The sequence below is a fragment of the Triturus cristatus genome, chromosome 2_2 (genome assembly GCF_964204655.1).
Source record: "Triturus cristatus chromosome 2_2, aTriCri1.1, whole genome shotgun sequence".
NCBI lineage: Eukaryota > Metazoa > Chordata > Amphibia > Caudata > Salamandridae > Triturus > Triturus cristatus.
This window is the reverse complement of record NC_140582.1, coordinates 1,013,956,182-1,013,980,394: the sequence shown is the minus strand read 5'-3', so window position 1 is coordinate 1,013,980,394 and position 24,213 is coordinate 1,013,956,182. Positions and strand designations below refer to the sequence as shown.

At 47.8% G+C, this 24,213-nt stretch overlaps 1 protein-coding gene across 1 annotated transcript in view; it reads right to left on the bottom strand.

Moving 5' to 3' along the window:
- Positions 1-24,213, bottom strand: part of LOC146863083 (uncharacterized) — an 80,604-nt gene that overhangs the window by 43,445 nt on the left and 12,946 nt on the right. Inside the window, exon 2 of the mRNA XM_085643144.1 lies at positions 1,849-1,982. Within this exon, the coding sequence (XP_085499270.1) occupies positions 1,849-1,899 (51 nt within the window). The 5' untranslated portion in view covers positions 1,900-1,982. The remainder of the gene's footprint in view (positions 1-1,848; positions 1,983-24,213) is intronic.

Genomic DNA, 24,213 nt, shown 5'->3' with positions numbered 1-24,213 from the left:
TTCTAGATGGGCAGTGCCCTGCCTTCAGACAAAGTAATGCATACCCCCTGTTGTTAGTCTGGAGCCAGGGCAGGGTAGGCAAAAAACCTGTGCACTTCAAAGGGAATTCCCTAGAAGTTTCTCCCACTTCAAAGAAGGCACCAGGTATAAATATTAGGCCTCAGACACCAACTCTTCAGAACACTTCTGTACCCATGGAGGTCTCTGCCAGGAAGAAGGACTGCTGTACTGCTGTACTGCTGGGAGGACCACCACTCCGCTGGACTTATTGCCCGCTTGCATGGGTGAGAAGGGCTGGGCCTGCATCAGTTAAACCCAGGACCACCAGAATGACTCTGGGGGCTAGTTTGCTGGCCTCCTGACTCGAGACTCAGGAACAGAAGGCGCCAACGACCTTGAACCCAGAACATTGACTCTGCCATCTGTGAGTCCTACCCTGCCAAGTGGTGCCACCCCAGTCCTGGACCCTTGGAAGTGAGCCTGAAGGTGCTCTGCCAGTCCATCTGTGAATCCAGCAGAACAGACGCATCTCCTCTGCTACACCGTACAACCCCGAGCAGAACTGACACATCTCATCTACTGCATGGACTTTTCCAGTGCAAGGACTTTGCATCACCTTTGCAGCCCGCAGCCTTATCGGAACTGCAGCTGAGCAATGCATCTCCGGTGCAGGCCCTCACAGCACAAGCCTCTCATCGATGTCAGCCCCAATGATTGCATGACTGCATCGCAAGCCCCGCAGCATCTTCATAACCAGCCCGTGTGTGATGAATCCTTGTCGCACAAATTTGCTTCGCAAGCCCCCTTGTCGACGGCCTCCTTTATGACGATGAAGCAAGATCGCACACCACAGTCTCGCAGCTCCTCGGAACTGACACTGCACAACGCATCCTCTACATGCAAGTCTTTGCAACCAGGATTGAAGGTACTTTTGTTCAGCAGACCTAACTGGGTTCCTGTCGCTGGCCCACGCTCCATCACGGTCGGCCTGAACTTGTGACTTCGTTCTGGTCTAGCGCAACCAGATTTCCACAGTTGGCACTTTATGCTTTTTGGTGCTATTTTCACTGAAATCTTTAAAATTGCATATCTCTGGTTCTACTGATTGGACTGTTGTTGTTTTAGTCTTGATTTAATTATTGAAATTTACTCTTTTTTCAATTAGTGTGGGATTTGTTTTTTTCTGTGGTGTTATCACTTTATTACTGTTTGAAGTGCTTCATAAATACTTTACACATTGCCTCAAGTTTAGCCTGACTGCTTTGTGCCAAGGTACTAATGAGTTGAGCACAGCTTAATTTGTGGCTTGCTTGTACCAGAAATATACAATTTGTCAAATTTAAATGAAAACAGGGTCAAAATGCATTAAGCGCCAATCATCGTCATCTAGTGCTTGACCAGTAGTAGACACGATCTAAGACCAACCATGTTGGAGTGCGGGTTGGATACAGAGCCCAGGTTTGACCACATCAGAAATTTTACCTTCTGACTTTGTTTCTGAAATGGAAGTCAGGAAATGCTCAACAGGGAAAAGCAGCAGGCATAGAATGATCCTAGGTGGCTGGATAGCTGTCGGATGAGGTATGGGTGAAGTCATTGACTTTTGGCACCTTCCTCCAGCGAAGATTTCTATATTCAGACGTAGTCACTTTTTTTGAGCTCAGATTCCTCCAGCAGGGCAAGGCAGCAAGCAGCAACCTAAGAAGGCTCTACAAGGCCATATTGTCAGGCCTACCACGATCCGTCTACCGGAGCACACACAGCATAAAAGGGGCTGAGACAGACAGGAAGCTGATTGGTGTTCTAGTGTTTTCGTGCCTGCAGCTTCCTGCCGTCGAGTAACTTGACCTCGCTTCCGGATTCCTTTTCATTCTCTGAGGAGTTTGTGGCGGCTCCCATCGGGGTTCCTCCTTGGTCCTCTGTTACAGTTATCGGGAGCTCTTGATTACTGCTGCATTCTGTTCCTGATCATCCCGGGATCCCTGCAACAAAAAAGAAAAAACATCTTTAAAAAACCAGCATGTTGAATATTGGGTAACGCACTCTGCACAAATATATGTGTTTCCGTCCTTCATTGACACTCATCTAATTGTGCCTCAGGCTTTCCTGAATTAGCATATATTCTCCACTTCCATGTGATGTTCGCACCTATGGATATGAAAGAAAAGACAATGTGTTAAATGTTGATGGTTAAAGATCTTACTCTGCAGTCTTACTGTTTTCCTCAGATTTTTCAGGCTCTATATTTTTGGTTTTTGACTGAGATTTAGGTCTAGAAATTATACATGCTGGAATGTATGTGTTTCGTTTATTTCATTTGTTTTGAATTTTCTCGGTTAAGTCCCTTAGCCGTCTATGAGTACAGGACCGTAGATACTAACGTATGTGTGGGAATAGAATAAATAAATTTGCATTCTATGGGTAATATGACATATACCAAGACTTTTGTTTTGTTTGTAGAACACATTCAACAGTAGCTACACTTTATTCTTGCCAGTAAACAGAAGAGGGGAGTTGTTAAGGTACTTGGTTACATGTAATGCTGAGTTACCTTTAGAAACGATTCCAGAACTTAGCAGTGATTTATTCTTTCCTCTCTTCTATTCTTAAGTAGGAAGAATCTTTATCTAACCTGGATAGGCATTTGCACCATAGCACTGTCTCCTTTGGACATATTGTTTGTTCTCTTCCCTTCTCCTTTTCCCCGTCGACCTTGGTAGACTTTGACAATTGTTGGGTTGCCTTGGTTGAGAGTGAAGTTGGGAGCTAGCATCTTGACTTCCTATCGCTCCTGTGGAAATTAAAGTGAGATTCGGACACATATACAGTCTCTGTGACGTCCTGCTGAAATGAACTTGCTCCTGTGGAAGGGCTCAGCGACAACGGACCTCCATTGGATTGGCATGGTCGGTTTGTCCCTGTATTCTGTTGGTCTTTGGAGCCAAAAGGTTTCTGTGAGAAACTGGCCTGGTATATGATGTCCACTAATGTAAGTGGGCACCTTGCACCAGTCCAGACAACCCTTATGGTGATTTAAGAGGTCTTAGACAACCTTGGAAAGCTCTCTAAGTGACAGCTGTGGAGAGCAGCCTTCAGGCTTAGTCCAGAAGGAGTGTAATGCAGCTTGTTTAAGCAGAATGCAACCTTATAGTATAGATTAAGTGAAAAAGAACCACACAAGGTATTTATAAAAATATGTATTTATCATACAATACTCTCTAACATACTTAGATATCTCCTACCTGGAGATAATCACAATGCACACAATACTTTGCAAAGAAATACAGTAAATAGCACAGGATACACAGTGGACCCCTGGGGAGGGGGACCAAACCATATACTAAGAAAGTGGTATAAGAACCACAACTCCGGTCAAGACAAGGTCGAGAGGGCGTAGAAGTGCTGCTGACCCAAGGAACCACCCAAGGTGAGTAGATAGGGACCCCACGGAGAGCATGTGCAGTTTGGGAACACAAAAGCGAGCTCCGTAAAACCCTACGTGTAAGTCGCAGATGGATTTTTAAAGATTAAGGACCCTTCCCAGTGGACCCTGAAGAAACCCAGTGGAAGACAGAAGGTCGGAGTGCCACCCCACCTGTGAATACCCTAGTACCCACGTTACCTATACCAGGGAAGCTGGGTGCAAAGGTGTGAAGAGGTGTCAGAAACCGCCGTCGAACCCAATGGAGGACTTCAGGAAAGTGCCACTATTGAAGAAGCAGAAAGTGTCTGGTGGAATCCAAAGGTGGATTCTAGATGAGAGGTACTTGCAAGCAGAGGGGACAGAGTCTATGTCACTCAGGAGTGACCAGGAGATCTGGAAGACGAATGCTGACCAATGTCAGGAGTTGCAGGAGGGTTGACGAAGACCTTGACACTGCAGCTGTGAGGACCAGGCGATGCTAAGGAAGACCAGTAGCAGTGCACGAACTGTCCCACATCAGATCTCGAGTGCTGAGGGGTCGGTGTCTGGCGGGAGCACGAACAAGCTTCGGCAAATGCAAACAACGCAGAAGTTGAAGAAAGTGCAACGTCGTGACCAGCAAGGTCTAGTGGACTCACCACAAGCAGGGTAGTCAGGGCTGGCCCAGAGCAATCAGAGAAGCCCAACAGAAACAAAGGTGACCCTGTAATGGACCAACAGGCCGGAGGCACTGGAATTGCGAGAGGACCTCAAGCAGCTCACCAAAAGATGCACGCCACAATGCAAAATGATGTAATGTGGCCAAAGATACTGCTCTCTGGAGATTCTTGAGAGTGGGGCTACTTGGAGCCAGAAGATCTTTTTGGAGGGAAAGCCAACAAGCCTTTGCAGCTGCAAGTTGACACGGTGCACAGGGGTTCGGTTATTGCAGCCCCCACAAAGGATACTGGGCTCAAACTTGGTAAGAAGGCAGGGCAGGCCTCGAGAGCTGTGGAGAACCACAACCTTTGTTGCAGAACCTTTCGGAGTATGGAGTAGCTCAGGATCAGCAGACAGGTGGACTTAGTTGCGGTGCCTGCGAATGCAGGGAAGTGACTCCTTCACTTCAAGGGAGATTACTTCAGGTGTCTTTGATGCCCACAGGCCTTGGAAGGGTCCTGTATGGTGCACAGGCATAGACGTTGCAGCAGACTGGAAGGGAGACGAAGTCGAGCCCAAAAGAAGTCCAGCAAAGTCCAGAGTGCCCAGATGGTAGAAGTAGTAGTAGTGTCTAATCTGAATCTTGTCCCACACGAATTTGGGGACCACCCCAAAGGTAAGCCCTTACGTACCCTAAGGAAAGGGTTGGGATGATTCAGGGGACCCTCCCAGGGGGGGATCTGGACAGGGGGGAGGTTACTCCCATGTTCTTTGTCCAGTGTCGCGCCAGAGCTGGAGCCAATGGCTCCCAGAGCTGGTTTGAACTGGACTATGCATGGGGACACCAAATGTGTCCCTCATGCAGACTGAGTAGCGCTGGTAAGAGCATTCATCCTGCCCCAATACACTAAATCCTGTCTGGGAGGTGGTCACACCTCTCTGTGACAGGATGCTCTTTGTTCTGCCTTCCCCTGCTCGAGCTTGGCTCAGTAGCAGGAGGGAGAATCATGTCTATGGTCGACAGCAACCATTTTGCACTGTCCGGGTCTAGAAGGCTGGTACCGGGAGCACTGAGAGCCTAACGGAGGGCTCGTCCAGTGCTTGGAATCATACCTCCCAAACCGTTGGGTATGATTCCAACATGTTTGATACCAAACATGATAGGATTCATTGCAGCCAGTTTTGAGATAGTCATGCCCCTCTATATAGTATATGGCTGTTTCACGTACAACTGGGGAGACAACTCTCTGTAGGGGTTTCCTGCTCATGCAGAGGCACTCTCACACTTAGAACCAAGCACCCTGCGTTCAGAATTGATAAGGCCTGCTATAGGGGTGACTTATAGGTTTTAAGTGCAGTGACCCTAGATATCGGAAACCTATATCTTTAGTAAGTGGTGCTAGTACCTGCTTACACAGGCTGCAATGGTAGGCCTGTAGTTCCATTTTGAATGGTCTCCCAGGGGTGGCATAATGTATGTGTGAGAAGTTGGCCTTATATATGATGTCACTAATTCTAGTGTACACCTTGTATCAGTCCAAACAACCCTTATGGTGATTGGTTGTAAAGTCAACCTTATAGACCAGCTATCCTAGTGGTAGCATGGACAAGAGCAGTCTTAGGCTAAACTCTGAATGGCATGTGAAGCCAGCTGTTATACCATATGTAATCCCTCGAATACCAAATGAAAGGACACCACAACAGATATATATATAAAAAAAAGTTTATTTATTCTAGTCAAACCCTCAGCACTCTTTATGAGATTCGAGGTAAGTACAACACAGTCTTATTCAAGCATACATTAAGTCACACAGGTAAGTAATACAGTTAGGCCCTAGGGGCCACGCAAACCATATACTAAGTAAATGGTATAAGGACCACTGTCACGGAAATAGGATAGGCCTAGGCCTAGGGAATCGCTGGGGCTACACTATACTACCCAAGGTTAGGAAGTGGGAGGCCCACGGGATTCAGGTGCAGAGTGGAAACACTCACGCGTAATGCGTATAATCGATAGAAATAGTACACTTTAGAATTAATAAGATTTAGGACACTCCTGGAGTAGCTAGGAAGTCGAGACTTGAGAACTAGACACTAGGATAGTCAATACCCTGATGAGCACCGGAGTACCCAAGTTACCTACCCCACGGGCTGCGGGTGCATAGGTGTGAACTTGTGTCGGGTTTCGTCGTCGACTCCTATGGATGCCCAAAGGAAAGATGCTGACAGGCAGTCAGTGAAGAGTGTCCGGTGGATCCCAAGGCCGGGATCAAGAAGGAAGGATACCTACAAGCAGAAGGGACAGAGTCTGGGTCACTAGCCAGTGACCACGTGGAACCAGGAAGGAACCAGGCGATGTCGGGAGATTGCAGGTGAAGAGGTGAAGCTTGTCGCAGCAGCCACGGGTACCAGGAGGCGTCGAGGACGACCAGGAGGCGAGCTGTCCCACGAAGGCTCTTGCTATCGGCGGCGTCGAAGTCGAACTAGGACTCACCAAGCCTTGGCAAGCGGAACCCACGAAGAATGGAGGACTTGCTTCTGGTGCAGACCAGGAAGGTCTGGGGTGCTTCTCGTTTACAGAGGAGCAGGAGCCAGTCTGGAGGAGCCAAACCAGCAGTGGAAAATTGAAGGTGTGTCGTCGCAAAGGTTGCTAGCCAACGGGCAAGCAACCGGACAGACGCGGCAAGCAGGAAAATGCAGAAGGGCCCCACGCAGGACTCGTGGAGTGTGGGGGGCTGATCTTCGGTGCAGATGGTGCTTGGGGTTGGGGCTTCTCAATCCCCGGTGCACAACCTCGAGGATGCCTCAGAAGCTGCGCTGGAAGATACTCGCCACTTTTCCCAGGTAGCCGGTCCCACGTCTCTCGTCGCCTCCACGGATCTCAGCTCGGCTGTGGATGTGGATCAGGGTCGGAGAAGTCTGGAAGTCAAGGCTCTGGTCGGGCTCTGCAGTCGGTCCCTCGTAGAACTTCAGCAAAGCAAAGGGTAAGTCTCTTGATGGTGCCTGTTCGCACAGGGTGGCCACTCCTTGGCCACAAGGGAGATTCTTCAGTCTTCTTCTTTCGTCGAATGTCGAAGGTCCAGAGTTTCTGTTCAAGTTGCAGGTTCAGGATAATCTAATTTAGCAGGGCCCAACTAGCTACTAATATACTGGGCTAGTGGGCTGGGCTACCTGCAAGGTCCCTCCTATGGGTGGGACCCGGAAGGGGAGTGGCTACACCCCCTTTCCTTTGTCCAGTTTCGTGCCAGACCTGGGGCTGGAGTGCCCCAGCACCGGTTTGAACTGGACTATGCATGGGGCACCTTGTGTGCCCCAGGCATGTCTCATTCCTTTCAGCCCTCCCTGCCCCAATCACTAAAGTCTGTCTGGGGAGGTGCTAGCACCTCCCCAAGCAGGAAACCTATTGTCCAGGCCTCCCTGGCTGGGAGGGCTCCCAGCAGCAGGAGGTCAGACTCGTGTCTGTGGCAGCAGCATCCATTTTGTGATGCTGAGGCTTTGGTGAGAGTTAAACAGCAAAGTAGGATTTTAACATGTCTCTCCCTCTAGAAGGGAGGAATAATATCCTCATCACCAGAAATGGTATGGGGGTATTATTCCAAAGTGTTAGACACCTTACACGACATGTTTTGATAAAGCCAAACCATAGTTACCATAACCGTTTAAGATTATAAGGTACTTTAAGAGTATATGGTAGGCTATATCATAGAACAGCTATAAGGACATGGTTCTGAAAGCTGCAGACAGGCTCAGCTCATGCTAGAGCACCATCTCACATGTTACCAAGCACTCTGCCTCCAGGATTGTTAAGGCCTGCCATAGGAGTGGCTGATAGGTACACATGTGTCTATTTTAAGGGCAGATATAGGTATACTATATCTAAGCAAGGGGTGATTACACGACCTTGCCCCAGCTGAGTGATCAGCCAGTTGTGTCTGATTGGAAGGCCAGACCAGGGGTGGCATAATACATGCTGCAGCCCCTGGGAGGCCTAGGGTACACCTATGCCCTGGGTACCTAGGGTACACTGTACATGTTCCAATAAGGTGATCCTTACCAATTGGTTATGTACCTAGGGTACATGGAGTCCATTTTAAAGAGAGAGCAGACAGCCTGAGACCCTGAATGGCAGGATCTTAGGCCAACTAAGTCGAAAAACCAGCTAGACACTAGGCAAAAAGTTGGGGGTAACCATAGTCAGATATCCACCTTCCTACACAACCCCCCCCCCCCCAAACGAAAGGAGATAAGGCTGTCCTTGACAAGGTAAGCCTCTATTGCCTAAGTGGCCATATAAGGAAGAACCAGCACTGGCATGGTTACCCCCTGTCTCATGGTCCACTAAGCAATCCCTCACCCTAAAGGTATCATAGGGTCTCCACCATAGGGAATCTCTACCTTTGGTGTGTCTTTGCAAAGTAAAAGGCTGGTGTTGATATGGAGTACTGAAGTGAGTGTCCTCAAAGTGAGGCCTCAGCTTCCTCCAATCATCCTCCACCATGGATGCCTTTCTTTCTTTAACTGAGTTGCACTGTGCTCTCAGGGTCAGCCTCTGGCTACCTAAAGCTGGAGGCTGGGTCCCTTGTGTGGGCTTACTGGAGGGACAGGTCAGGTTTGGGGCCCTAAGGTCCCATGTTTGCCTGTGCCCAACAGAATCCCTCTGGGGGAGGTCCCTAACTACCTGTAAAGGGGATCCCTCAGGAATGTTTTTAACCATCACCTGGCTAGGGCTACTAGCCAGGCAATCCTCATTCTTTTGATGGGGGAAGTTCATGTGGACAGGGGCCCTCTTGGGGTCCACTGGCCTCCCTGACTTCTACAGCCCTGGGCTGACTGAGGCAGGGTAGAGAGAGGCAGGCTACCTGCACCAGACTGGGTCCCACCTTGGAAGGGGCCACTGACATCAGAGGCTCTGCCAGGTCAGGCCTGGCTACCTCTGGGGCAATTCCTTCACAAGGGGTGAGGTCAGATCCCTGAGGAGGCTGACCTTTTCCTAATGTCTGGGGAGAGGGAGACTTTTCTTCCTCTCCACTACTCTCTGTTTGTGTGGAGTGATCCATAGTTTCAGGCTTCACTACACCTATGTCAGTCTGAGTATGGGCTGAGACCATTACAGCCTTGCCAACCTTTTCAGGGAGGCACTCAGTTTGGGTTTGAGCTGTGACTGTCACAGCTCTGCCAATCTCTACAGGGAGGTCTGTCTTTGCCTGGGCTGTGGCTACCACTGCCCTTCCAACCTTTTCAGGGAGGAAATCTATTTGGACAGGGGTTGTGGCTGGCACCACCCCACTACCCTTTTGTGAAAGGCCTACCATTTTAGAATGGGTGTCTTGTTCAACTCCAGCCCAAGCTGAGAGTTCTAAGTCATTCCCCAGTAAGCAGTCTACAGGCAAGGTTGGGGACACTGCCACCCTTTTAGGGCCAGTGACACCTCCCCAGCTGAGACATACCTCTGCCATGGGATGACTGTTCTGTTTGCCATCAATGTTAGTTACCTGGTATGAGAAACCAGGCAAAAGCTGCTCAGCGGGAACTAGCTTATTGGCCACCATAGTGATGCTAGCTCCAGTGTCTCTGTAGGCCTCAGCTTTTCTACCATTGGTGTAGGGCTCATGTCTGTACCTACCCAAAGTGTTGGGACAGGCAGTGAAGTTGGCAAACCCCATGCCACCATCACAGACAAGAGTAGCTGCAGTAGGGGAATTGGCTAAGCCAGGGTCCCCCTGTGTTCCTCAAGAAAACCCAACCAAATTTTTGGGGGCACTCCCACCCCCTGGGGGATTACTGCTGACAGCAATAGGTGGTGTGACAGGAGTCATTGGAGGAACAGCTTTGTTTTTAGCCTTTGGGCAACTGCTGTCAGTTTTCCAATGCCCAGGAATTTTACATTCATGGCAGTAAGGCTTTTTAACTGTGGTAGAGGAGGGAGCTTGGGACCCACCACCCTGTGTGGAGTTTTGGGGCCCTGAGGAAGATTTCTCTTTTGTTTTATCCCCACCCTTCTCTTGAGGCTTGGTGGTATCTTTCTTTTGGTCACCACCCTGATTTTTAGGCCTAATCCTGGTCCTGACCCATTTATCTGCCCTCTTTCTTGGGGAGAGGTCAAATCGGAGTCTACCAGGTGTTGATGGAGAAGCTGGTTCTGACAATTACTAAGGATTTGCTCCCTCATAATCAAGTTGTACTATCCTGTATAGTCCTGCACCTTGCTGCCAGTTAACCAACCCTCCAAAGCCTTAGTGGCACAATCCACAAAATCAGACCAGTCCTGTGTCTGTGTCTTCTGGGTGTCTCTGAACAACAACCTATATTGTTCAGTGGTTAAGCCAAACCCATCTATCAGAGCACTCTTCAGGACTTTGTAATTGTTAGCATCCTCATCACTAACTGTGAGGAGCTTGTCTCTACCTTTGTCAGAAAAGGAGAGCCACAAGATAGCTGCCCACTGACTTTGGGGTACCTGCTGTACTTTGCAGGCCCTCTCCAAAGCAGTCATCCATTTGTGGATGTCATCCCCATTCTGATATGGGGGGACTCTCTTGCTTAGGTTTCTATGGTCATAAGACCTATCCCTATCTCTAGGAATGTTGCTGCCACCAGTGGGTTCTGACCCAAACAATCAATCAATTAAAACTTTATTCGGATACAAAATTTGTAACCATAAAAGTATACAAGAATTAAAAACAAAGTTTTAAAATTTAAAAAGTTCAAGTAGATCATGGAAAAGTTAATATGCATTGATTGTAAATACAACAAGTATATAACACATAATTACTTTTAATCTATGTCACAATTGCAATCTAGCGATTTAAGAAAGGTCATAGTTTGCACGATATTTAACACAAGCTTTTAAAAAACTGGATATTAAAAAGATGCTGTGCTCAGTGTCCAAACGTTGTAATGCAAGAAGGGCCGGGCGACACTGGCGTAAGCCTATGACTTTTAGTAAAGGTAAAATCCACTTATGACGTGGAAAATCATAATAACTACAAAAAAGGACTACGTGCAATAACGATTGTTAAGATTGACCATCACAGGGACAAGGAATTAATTTTTTGGACCAATCTTTTGTCTTCGGGAAGGTAATCAACCGATGGAAAGTGTTAAACCGGAATCGTGTTAAGAGATATTTTTCATAATGGGTGGCACTGGTTAGTAAATATGGCTGAATTCCTAATGAGACTTGTACAGCGGCAAGATGGAGATTTGTGGGCTTTGAAATCTCTGATGTTAGGCAAAGCTCACGTAAATGAGATAAGCACGCGGTTTTCAAATTTTTGCGTGAAATGTCCGCTGAAGACTCAGGAAGTATGAAAAGAGATTCCAGGTTTACATCTCTCAGAAATTTATTAACATACAGCAGCCACGAGATATTTTTCCAACCTTCTAAGGTGAGACAGTCAGAAATAAGCTGCCGAGTCAGTTTGCATTCTGGAGTAACCCAAAGACGATGCCATAAAAGAATTGGTTGGATTGCAATAAGATCCGAAATATAATCCTCCCCCAACTCCATGTGGCAACCGTAAATTGGTGAACTTTTGGGGGCGGCCAAAAGGTACCGCAAGAAAGCATTTTCTGTTTTTTGGATAGGTTCCGTGTCGATGTAACCCCAGACCCCTGCCCCATACATTGCCACTGGACGGCACTTGGCCCCATAAATCTGAATCAACTCCCGGGAAGGGCGCTGGCCTAGTTTTTGTGCGAATGTGACCAAAGCTGTTGTAGTCCTGAGGAGCCCCAACTTTTTGGCCTGGAGGGTGGGACCCCAACTAGAGGTATTGTCTATCAGAATACCTAAATAGGGGTATGCAGTAACAGTCTCCAGGATGGTATTGTTTATCTGGATACTGCCAGAATGTCTAAGGCGTTTCCCCAGATGCATGGCAAACGTTTTCTTTATGTTTACTTTTAAGTCGAGGGCTGCCATGAAGTCACAATATCTATCGAGGAGAAGTTGGAGTTGGCGTGGGGTCCTGGCCATGATCACCGCGTCATCCGCGTAAAGAAACGCGGGTATCGAACGGTGACCAATCGCTGGTAAGTCCTGGCTTCCTGCCAACATGGCAGCTTCTAAACCATTTGTATATAGATTGAAAAGAAAGGGGGCCAGTACGCATCCCTGTCTGACACCCTTAAGTACTGGAAATGATGCTGTGACTTCCCCCCCCAGACCGTACCGTACTTTAGCTGAGGCCCCTGAATAGAGATTCCGAATAAAATTCACCAGAAGAGGATCTATCCCCATGGCCAGAAGGAGTTTCCATAGCTTACTATGGGAAACGCAATCGAATGCCGCCGATAAGTCGACGTATGCTAAATGCAACCTCCCCTTTTTAGCCCCAACGTATTTACCTATCAATAGGGAAAGGTTTAGTGCCTGCTCCACTGTCCCAAGTCCCTCTCGAAAGCCATACTGTAGGTCTGAAACCACTTGATTGCTTTCAGCCCAATCCTGGAGTCTTTTAAGAAGCAGCCGACCCATCACCTTACCGGTAGAATCCAAGAGGGAAATGGGTCGGTAACAGGCAGGACTATTACGGTCGCCCCCGTCTTAAAAATAGGAAGAAGAATAGAAGTTGTCCAGGACTCTGGTGGGCCGATTTTAGTGGCTGCTTCGAAGACCCTAGTGAGAATTGGGGACCATAGTTCTAAGTTGTTTTTGAATAGGTCCACAGCAACCCCGTCTGGACCTGGGGCTTTGCCACATTTAGAGGCCTGCAACGCCATAAGTACCTCATCGTGGCCAAAATGAAGGTTAGAATTAGGGGGGGGAGGAGACCTACTGTAGTTTTGGGTAAGCCGTGTCCCTACACTATCTGGGGGGGGCTCTGGCATAGAATCATCCGAAAGACCAAAGATCCTTGAGAAATGGTCAACCCATGCTGCCTCACCCACTGCTACCTCGATCCTTGGGGTCTCTTGTTGATCAGTCAAAAAGGGAGTTCTTACTATTTTCCAGAAAGTGGCCGAATCCTTAAGAGAGCTACTCTGATGCAGCTTGGCCCATAATTCGTTCTTGATATCAACCTTGCAGGATTTTAGTGCTTGCTTATAACATTTTCTCAATCTTCTCACTTCCTCGCTATCCCTGACGGTATTAGTAAGAGCTTTCTTCAGTAATTGATGTGAGCGCCTTGTTGCAGGATTAAACCAACCCTTTTTTGTTTGATTTGTGCCCGTCGTTTTATGGAACAACTCTCTCTTAATTTCAGATGTAATGAGAGAGAAACTATCCAGTACCTGACCGGGAAGGGACTGCAAATTTAAGCACGTTTCGATATGCGGGAGTATGCGGCTCAAGACTGCTGAAGTAGTTTTTTCGGCATCAACTTTACACCATTTGATCGCATACCCGTTCAGCTTATTTACCCTTAAAGTGTCTTGTATTAAGAGAGTTTGCTTACTGGGTGGTACTAACATATCCGGGATAGCGATGGCGAGAATATTAGGGAAGTGGTCGCTGCTAGGATCGATCCCAGTTCGAACACTACGTAGCTGATCTTTAGAAGCTTGGGAAACCAGAACATAGTCAATCAGACTAGTTAGTCCCCTGCCATTGAATGTAGGAGTAAAAGGAACTGGGGGGGAAACAAGATTGTTAGTAAATCCGAGATCTAAATTGAATATTATCTCGGTCAGATAATTCCCTAGTTTAGTATGAGGGAAATGCGTTACATTGTAACCTAGGTCATCCACAATACCACAGATGTTAGAATCACCTCCCTTACAGAGGTTAAGATTAAAGTCTCCACCCCAGACTATGGAAATACTGCAATTAGAATGGTTGAGACGCTCTTCAAATAAGAGTCGATAGATGTTTTCCAGGACTGGAAGTATATCCTTAGGGGTCAAATTATTATAAAAATTAACTATATAGAACACCTGTGTTTTGTTGAGTGTTATCGAAATAATCTGGGCATAGGGATTGGTATTAATAACTTTGATGTCTGTGGTTAAAAGTTCATTCGAGAAATAAGTTACCAGGCCACCTTTCGCTCGCCCACATGTGGAAGGTTGAGCAAATGAGTTAAAGGTTTTGTAACCTTGCAGGTGAATAGGTGCTGTCAGCCAGGTTTCCTGCAGGCAAACAATGTTATGCTCCCTGATGACGGAGAGCCAAGATGGATTGTCTGCCTTAGAGCGTAGTCCTGCAATGTTCCAGAAAATAAATTTGAGAGAAAGGTTGGTGTTAACTGGACCCCCCCCAGAAGGAAGATCATCGACTGGAAATTTGATTTTGGGGGAGAGGGCGGAGTTAACCGAACCCACCACAGATAAAGTAACGCCACCAGAGGGTTTTGTCAAAACCTTTGAGGAATCTAGGTCTAATTGGAAATCCAGTGTACACTGGGATGTGGAGTGATAGACCTCCATAGGCCTACAAGCAGAGTGGAGCTGAGGTACTTCGTTTTCATTTTCAGGAAGTGAACGGGACGGACAGACTGGGGACTGCGTGAATTGAACCAGTCAGTCATTTATGTCCAGGCCTGATGGATAATCAAACCTATAGGGAGCTAAAAAAGGTTTATGACCGTAAAATGGATTGAGACCAATAAAGGAATTGGTGTTAAACAAACCATTATTACGTCTATACCTAGAACGCTCATTAGGGTAGCTAGTTAAAAGTCCCAGATTAGGTATGGATTCTACAACCGATCTTGGATAGAAGAATAGCAGATCGCGTGTCATGATGCCCCCTGACCCAATTTCCTGAAATTCATCTAGAATATATCTTACAGTTCTTCGATCTGAAAAATTAACAATAATAATGTCACCGAATAGGTTTTTCGTTCTACAGCCCAGCCAGGGCAAACGCCTGACGTGAATGATTGCGCCTTTCAGATACGGGGGAAGCGGTCGATTTTGGCTAAGCCAGAAGAGGACTTTATTTTTTAGTTGGTAACAATCTTCCGTCTTGCCTTCCTCTAAGGGCGGGACACCTGTCAAAATGACTACATATGGAGCCACTTCCGGGGGGAGGTCAACTAACCTAGTGCTATGCTCTCGCCTTACCTCAGGTTTTAGATGGTTACCTGGGACAGGGGCCTGATTTAGATTTGTACAATTCCCACCCACCTGTGTGTTTACCCTGGATTCAGAAAATGGGCGTAATGAACATGACGTGTTTAACTGGGACGATTTTGAGATGGAGGTATTGAAGTTTTTTACCTCACCCTTTTGAGGAGGGCGGGGTCGATTTTTATTTGTGGCACAACTTTTTCCCACGGGGGCAGGAGGAAGCTTTGATGGAACAGATATCAAAGAAGGTAATAACCCTTTTTCCAAGATGGCAGGAGAGGGGATCGGTAATACCGTTACCGGGGGAAGTGATGATGGAGCACTGTTAGGGTAAGTCTTTTTTGCTACCAAATTCTCTCTGACTAGCTCTCCTAAGGACCCCAACTGGAGAGTAATGGTGTTCAATCTCTCTATTACTGGGAGAATAAGGGATCGCACTATTTGCTCGATAGACCTAGTTATATTAATAGTGGGGGTATCCTTAGTTGGAATGGATTGAGAGATAGACAGGGGAGATGGCATGTGCAATTGCGGGGTAGTTGAAGCTGGGATGTCAACAGGATCGATATTTTGCTTTGGATTTTGGGTATGCCTACCCGATTTACCCTTGGAAGTTCTACCTCCTAACTTTCTCCTTCTTTTTGTTGGCGGGGGACCTTGGGGAGGATCAGGCTTAAGTTTCCGAGAATGATTCTTTTTTTGGGGTAACACTACCACAGGTGATGGGGTAGACGCCCTGGACTTAGCGGGTGAAACAAGATCACAGGGAGAGGTAGAAATAATTACACTTAGCTCGTTAATAGAGTCAACAATGTGATCAGTAATAGAAGTTATCAGATTAGATCTGTCCCGTAAAAGCAATGGAGTGCTTTCGCTGCTAGAACGATCATAAGTTGTTGAAATTGCGAGGGAACCGTCATGGACTGACGTGCTTGGTTGAGGAGACATACGCATGTTCTTAATATGCTCAATCGAGCGGCGTCTGTCAGCTCGCCGCGCTGCTAGAGAGTCCTCCCGATCTGGATCCGGTATTGTCCTAATAACGAAGTGATCCAATGTTCCATTTGTGGACTTTTTTACCAAAGGGGTTTTATCCATTGTAGGCAAGAGATGACAGGCTTGAACAAAGGGTCTGGGACAAAACAGAATGTAGGAACAAACACGTACTTTTAAGGGGTCACTTACTTGGGGTGACCAGATCACGGATGACAGAAGGGGGGCCCAGCCCAGCCTTTTCCGGCCTTGGACGGCCGTAGACGGCCCGCCCTTTGCCCGGGCTTAGCCCGCGCGCGGTCCCGCGACGCGGGGTCACGATGGCCCTTTATACGCCTCCTGGCGCCAAAACTGTATCGGCGGCTCTCCAGCCGCTGAGGATCGTGGGGGATGTAGTCTCGTCCCCGCTCCGCGGCCGCTGATGGTTGTTGCGGCGGCGGGGGACGGAAAGGCAGCAGGAAGGAGATGTCGGCGGAATGGCCGTGTAGAACGGAGAAAGCCCAGCAAGTCCACAGTAAAAGGTAGAGCCCGCTCTGCCGGAGTCACAATGGCCCTTTATACGCCTCCTGGCACCAAAACTGTATCGGCGGCTCTCCAGCCGCTGAGGATCGTGGGGGATGTAGTCTCGTCCCCGCTCCGCGGCCGCTGATGGTTGTTGCGGCGGCGGGGGACGGAAAGGCAGCAGGAAGGAGATGTCGGCGGAATGGCCGTGTAGAACACAATTTTTGCTCTCTGGCCAGAGCAAGCTTCTCTTTGGCAAGGGCAAGTTCTTCCCTTTCAATCCTCAGTTTGGCTTCCTTCATTCTGGCCTCATGCTCTTTCCTTTGGGGGGGAAGTCATCCCCCTGTGGGATGAAGCATTGGAGCTTCTGGAGTGATAGGAGTGGAGAGAGTCCCCTTAGGGAGATCTACCCCTTCTATCTCTCTTTTTAAGATTACTTGGGGGCCTGTAAGGGAAGCTCCCATGCAAGCTCCCATGTAAGCTTAAGTTAGCCTGACTAAGTCTTCTGACTGGGGTCTTGCTACCTCCCTCTTCCTCTGAGGTCTCTTCTAACTGATCTGTATCAGTTAAGTCAGGGGTCTCTTCTGTGGAGGGGAGGCCCTTATCTACAGCTATGGCACCATACTTGGCAGCTCTTTCAGCATCATAGGCCTCCAGAAGCTCCGCTAGCTGTCTACGGGTAGGGTTGGGTAGGGTTGGAACCCTGTTTTAATCTCCTGGAGGTACACAGTTGTCTCATCTCCTGGAAAGTGAATGCATCATATCTAGAGGGAATCTGGCTAGGATTCTCCTCTCCTGAGGGAGTATCAGTGTGATCTCCATTCAGCGACATGATTCTAGTGAGGGTGTGGTGTGTGCACCTACCTACACTAGTTGTATCTACTAGACCTCTCTAGTAGTTGTAGTCAGGGTGTGCCAGGCCCTTCAACCTACAACAACTAAGTCCAGTAGGACTTAAGTATTTATAATCTATGTTATATGTACCTAAACAATATCTGTGTGATCTTTCAATTTAGTATCTCAAGATTACAATGGTATTACGACAGCAAGCTCAGATCCCAACCGCTGCTCACCAATGTGAGAAGTTGGCCTGATATATGATGTCACTAATTCTAGTGTACACCTTGTATCAGTCCAAACAACCCTTATGGTGATTGGTTGTAAAGTCAACCTTATAGACCAGCTATCCTAGTGGTAGCATGGACAAGAGCATCCTTAGGCTAAACTCTGAATGGCATGAGAAGCCAGCTGTTATACCATATGTAATCCCTCGAATACCAAATGAAAGGACACCACAACAGATATATATATAAAATAAAGTGTATTTATTCTAGTCAAACCCTCAGCACTCTTTATGAGATTCGAGGTAAGTACAACACAGTCTTATTCAAGCATACATTAAGTCACACAGGTAAGTAATACAGTTAGGCCCTAGGGGCCACGCAAACCATATACTAAGTAAATGGTATAAGGACCACTGTCACGGAAATAGGATAGGCCTAGGCAATCGCTGGGGCTACACTATACTACCCAAGGTTAGGAAGTGGGAGGCCCACGGGATTCAGGTGCAGAGTGGAAACACGCACGCGTAATGCTTATAATCGATAGAAATAGTACAGTTTAGAATTAATAAGATTTAGGACACTCCTGGAGTAGCTAGGAAATCGAGACTTGAGAACTAGACACTAGGATAGTCAATACCCTGATGAGCACCGGAGTACCCAAGTTACCTAGCCCACGGGCTGCGGGTGCATAGGTGTGAACTTGCGTCGGGTTTCGTCGTCGACTCCTATGGATGCCTGAAGGAAAGATGCTGACAGGCAGTCAGTGAAGAGTGTCCGGTGGATCCCAAGGCCGGGATCAAGAAGGAAGGATACCTGCAAGCAGAAGGGACAGAGTCTGGGTCACTAGCCAGTGACCACGTGGAACCAGGAAGGAACCAGGCGATGTCGGGAGATTGCAGGTGAAGAGGTGAAGCTTGTCGCAGCAGCCACGGGTACCAGGAGGCATCGAGGATGACCAGGACCAGGAGGCGAGCTGTCCCACGAAGGCTCTTGCTATCGGCGGCGTCGAAGTCGAACTAGGACTCAGCAAGCCTTGGCAAGCGGAACCACGAAGAATGGAGGACTTGCTTCTGGTGCAGACCAGGAAGGTCTGGGGTGCTTCTCGTTTACAGAGGAGCAGGAGCCAGTCTGGAGGAGCCAAACCAGCAGTGGAAAATTGAAGGTGTGTCGTCGCAAAGGTTGCTAGCCAACGGGCAAGCAACCGGACAGACGCGGCAAGCAGGAAAATGCAGAAGGGCCCCACGCAGGACTCGTGGAGTGTGGGGGGCTGCTCTTCGGTGCAGATGGTGCTTGGGGTTGGGGCTTCTCAATCCCCGGTGCACAACCTCGAGGATGCCTTAGAAGCTGCGCTGGAAGATACTCGCCACTTTTCCCAGGTAGCCGGTCCCACGTCTCTCGTCGCCTCCACGGATCTCAGCTCGGCTGTGGATGTGGATCAGGGTCGGAGAAGTCTGGAAGTCAAGGCTCTGGTCGGGCTCTGCAGTCGGTCCCTCGTGGAACTTAAGCAAAGCAAAGGGTAAGTCTCTTGATGGTGCCTGTTCGCACAGGGTGGCCACTCCTTGGCCACAAGGGAGATTCTTCAGTCTTCTTCTTTCGTCGAATATCGAAGGTCCAGAGTTTCTGTTCAAGTTGCAGGTTCAGGATAATCTAATTTAGCAGGGCCCAACTAGCTACTAATATACTGGGCTAGTGGGCTGGGCTACCTGCAAGGTCCCTCCTATGGGTGGGACCCGGAAGGGGAGTGGCTACACCCCCTTTCCTTTTTTTTTTATATTTCTTTATTTCCACGGTAATTCTGGCGGCAATACAAATTATATGACATCACAACATATTATACAAGTTATTGTGATCAGCCTCTGACAATTTAGATTTGAAACATATTAACACATTAATAACGAATACCATACAGTGCTTCATAACGCAAGGTAATCTGACAAAACACCCCAAGTTAGTAATCCAATACGTTTTTTTCTGGCCCCCTTCAATGCATATAAACTCCATTCTAGTTCATAGATGCTGTAAAATTATTTCTCCACAATTCAAATTTCGGGTTATCAGGGGAAAGCCAATCAGTTGCAATACATAAACGGACCACAGTCATAGCTAAAAAAATAAAATATTTATGCTCACTTAGGGCGGGAAGATCATTTAAATTTGGTTCCACTCCCAATAACAACAATACCGAAGATATCCTAAACGGATGATGTAATACCGCTGACATAAATTTTTCAATATTAATCAAAAAAGGCGATAATTTATTACATTGGAAAAATTTGTGCAGCATATCAGCATCGGAATCCCCGCATCTAAAACATTTCCCATCGTATTTACTACCCCAACTTGCCATCCGTTTGGGAGTATAATATAAACGAAAAACTGTTTTATAGACTTGAGCTTTCAGGTTTGCAGCTAAACATATCTCTTTAGCGATGAGTAAAGTATCCTGAATATCCAGTTCCGGCATTCCAAGCTGATTTTGCCAGTAAATATTATATTTTTCATATCATCCTCTCGGGACTCCATCAAAATCAGATAAAGTGATCCAATCCTTAGTTTACTCCGAATCCCCTCCACTAAATTATTAGACAGGGGCACAAGTTGTTTTTTTTTTAAACAGAAGTTTCTTACTTGGAGATACTTAAAAAAAGAATGTTGAGGCAGTTGATATTTAACAGATAATTCTGTAAATGTGGCAAATGTTATGTTATGTTATGTTAAAATGGTTTTTATAGAGCGCACGGCTACTCAAAAAGAGTGTCCCGGCGAAATGTACCATTTCCATTATATAGATCTCCAATTCTGATCTACACCCCCTTTCCTTTGTCCAGTTTCGCGCCAGAGCTGGGGCTGGAGTGCCCCAGCACCGGTTTGAACTGGACTATGCATGGAGCACCTTGTGTGCCCCAGGCTTGTCTCATTCCTTTCAGCCCTCCCTGCCCCAATAAACTAAAGTCTGTCTGGGGAGGTGCTAGCACCTCCCCAAGCAGGAAACCTATTGTCCAGGCCTCCCTGGCTGGGAGGGCTCCCAGCAGCAGGAGGTCAGACTCGTGTCTGTGGCAGCAGCATCCGTGATGCTGAGGCTTTGGTGAGAGTTAAAAAGCAAAGTAGGATTTTAACATGTCTCTCCCTCTAGAAGGGAGAAATAATATCCTCATCACCAGAAATCGTATGGGGGTATTATTCCAAAGTGTTAGACACCTTACACGACATGTTTTGATAAAGCCAAACCATAGTTACCATAACCGTTTAAGATTATAAGGTACTTTAAGAGTATATGGTAGGCTATATCATAGAACAGCTATAAGGATATGGTTCCGAAAGCTGCAGACAGGCTCAGCTCATGCTAGAGCACCATCTCACATGTTACCAAGCACTCTGCCTCCAGGATTGTTAAGGCCTGCCATAGGAGTGGCTGATAGGTACACATGTGTCTACATATAAGGTAGGTATAGGAATACTACACCTAAGCAAGGGGTGATTACACAACCTTGCCCCAGCTGAGTGATCAGCCAGTTGTGTCATAATGGAAGGCCAGGCCAGGGGTGGCATAATACATGCTGCAGCCCCTGGGAGGCCTAGGGTACACCTGTGCCCTACAGGGTCCTATAAGGTGATCCTTACCAATTGGTTATGTACCTAGGGTACATGGAGTCCATTTTAAAGAGAGAGCAGACAGCCTGAGACCCTGAATGGCAGGATCTCAGGCCAACTAAGTCGAAAAACCAGCTAGACACTAGGCAAAAAGTTGGGGGTAACCATAGTCAGATATCCACCTTCCTACAGTATGCTTCAGCCAATGGGGACCTCTGGGGTACCTATGCCCTGGGTACCTTAGCACAATATATTCTAGGGACTGATAAGGGTACCCCAGTATCCAATCTGGGGTTTACCTAAGTACTGACATAACCATTGAAGCGAGAAAGCAGATAGACTGGGGTCCTCATTAGGAGGATCCCAGTCAGACTAGTCAATGACAGCTGAGCACCAGGCAAAAAGTGGGGGTAACCATAAAAGCAGATCCTACTTTCCTACAGTTTCTAAGTCCCAGGTTTCTCAGGATGCTAGTAGGAGTACACTTTGACACATCCAAGGCTCACTACAGCAGAAGCCACCAGCAGGGTCCAGGGCAGGTCCATTTGCAAATGGTCAGCTGGGCTCTTCGGGAAATGGACTTCTAGCAGCCTACTGTGTACCTGTAGCTTAACAGATGATCAGCCAACTGACCCTTGTTGTCTACTTGTCAGTGGTGGCTCCTCCGCTAAGGCGGAGGAGCTTCGCCCCACTGGTCTGTGAGCAGTAGTTAAAGAAAACTAAAATGATAATAACTAGTGTTATTATGATTACAGTTTTCCTTTTGTGGGGCGGGGTGGGCTGGGCTGCCAGAGCAGAGTAGGGAAGGAGTGGTTTGCCCACTTCAAATTGCGCAATGATGCCTTGACCGGCCTTCTTGGGCCGGCCAAAGCATCATGCGCACTTTGCATGTTCCGTACCCAGCTGCAATACAGCCTGCGTGCCGAACATACCCCAGACTCCCATTCCCTGCCTGAGCACCAATCCACAGTGCTCAGACCAATCACAGTACTGCATTGTAGTGCTGTGATTGGCTAGGGGAGTCAGGAGCCTGGGTGCTTCCTGTTTCTGCTTCCAAGAGTGAGAGGCGTCAGTGATCGGACCGAGAAGCGGTGAAGGTAAGTGGATTTTTTCTTGTTTGTCCTGGGTGCAAGTTGGGACAGGTCCAACCTTTCAGGTCTTCTCACAGGCTCCCAACAGCAGGTGCAGTACTTCCTTCTGCTGTCTTCTACAGGTCCAGTATTGTATGAAGAGGGTACCAAAGTTATGCCTGGCACCATCCTGTGGGTGGGGGCGACTCCTGGCCCCTCCCTAACAATAGGGAAAATATTCTCTGGGGTAACCCTATCCACTTTTGCAGCAGTTCCTGTGTGGCCTTCTGCAAACAATAACACTGTACGACTCTACCTAAATCTGACATGGCAGAGCCTTTCTCCCCTTGTGCAGTGCTCCTTTGCACACCTTAGAGGTGTAGCAGGGAAATGAGAAACCCCACACAGGCAATGTCTGCCAATGGGGATGTGAAAGTAGACATCCTACAGATCCAAAGCCACCATCCAGTCTCCTGGGTCCATGCCAGAGAGAAATAGTGCCAGCGTGAGCATTTTGGACATGTTCTTCTAGAGGAAGGAGTTCAGAGGGTGCAGATTGAGGATAGGATGGAGACTCCCATCATTTTTCGTAAACAGGAAATAACAGGTGTACTAGCAGTCCAATTCTCTGATGCCAGCACTCTCTCTATGGCTCCCTTGACTAAGATAGCCTTAATTTCTTCTCAGAGTATGGACAAGAGGTCCTCTGGAAGGTGTTGCGGTGTGGGTGGTATATCCGGGGGATGTGACACGAAGAGTAGGAAGTAACCGTGTTCCACAATCTGGAGCACATATTGGTCGGATGGGTGCTACTCCACCTGGGAAGGTAGTATCCGATACATCATCCTACCGGAAGGTTAATGAGCCACTGAGGAGGAATTAAAATGTTTTTCTGGCAACTGCAGGAGAGAGAGGTTTGGATAGCGCATTACCATTGGGGGCCTGGATGCTGTTGGCTTTATCCCCTGCCCCACCTCGAAAGGCCCGAATTGCATGCTGCTGTTGAGGGACGCTCTGGCATTCTCTCTGCTGATATCCCCTGCCAAACCCTTGAAAGGGGTGAAATTGCTGAGGGGACTGCCAGACAAGTGGGTCTAGGCCTTGAGAGTGTGCAGTGGCCTTGTTCTCTTTAAATCTCTTGATGGCCAAGCCGGCATTTAGTCCAAAGAGCCTACGGATATCAAATTGCATGTCCATGAACTAGTGCTGGACTTTGTTCTAGAATCCAGTGGAGGAATACAGACGTGGTACCAAAGCATCACACTGTTTCCAACTGCCCTACCCAGAAAGTCAGTATTGTCCAGGCCCAAACGTATGGACTACGATTTGTCCGGATAGTCTGGTATGAAGTGTTGTAAGGTTGGCTGGATATCAGACAGCTCGCAAGATGTGCGCCGCTGTTCCCCAATGCCTGCGAGTATCTACCCAGGAGACAGCTAGTATTGACTGATTGGAGTGTAAGGCTGTCAGACAAAAACAATACATTGCTTAGCAAATGTCTCCATCGAATTTGACTCCCTTTCGGGTGGGGAACGCTTTGAGTCTACTCGTAGATGCCGGAGCCACAAGACTTTCCAGGGTAGGGTGTTGGATGAGAAAATCCGGATACCTGGGAGCAGGTCTATGACAGCTTGAGGCTTGTTTATGGGCTGGGGACAAGATCCTGGCTTTCCCAGGTTCCGGTTAGTAAGTCTGACAGGGCCTCATTAAAAGGTAGAAGAGGTTCCTGATTAGTTTGGCCCGAATAAAGGACTTCAGTGAAGACATTAGTTTTGACCTATGTAGTCAGTACGGTAAGGTCTAAAATTCTGCTGCCCTCTGAAACTGTGGCCAAGGATGCGGAATTTTCAATACCCGTGAAAGCATTAGAGGAAGAAAGACCAATGCCTGGTGAAGTATCCAAACCACTGGTGTC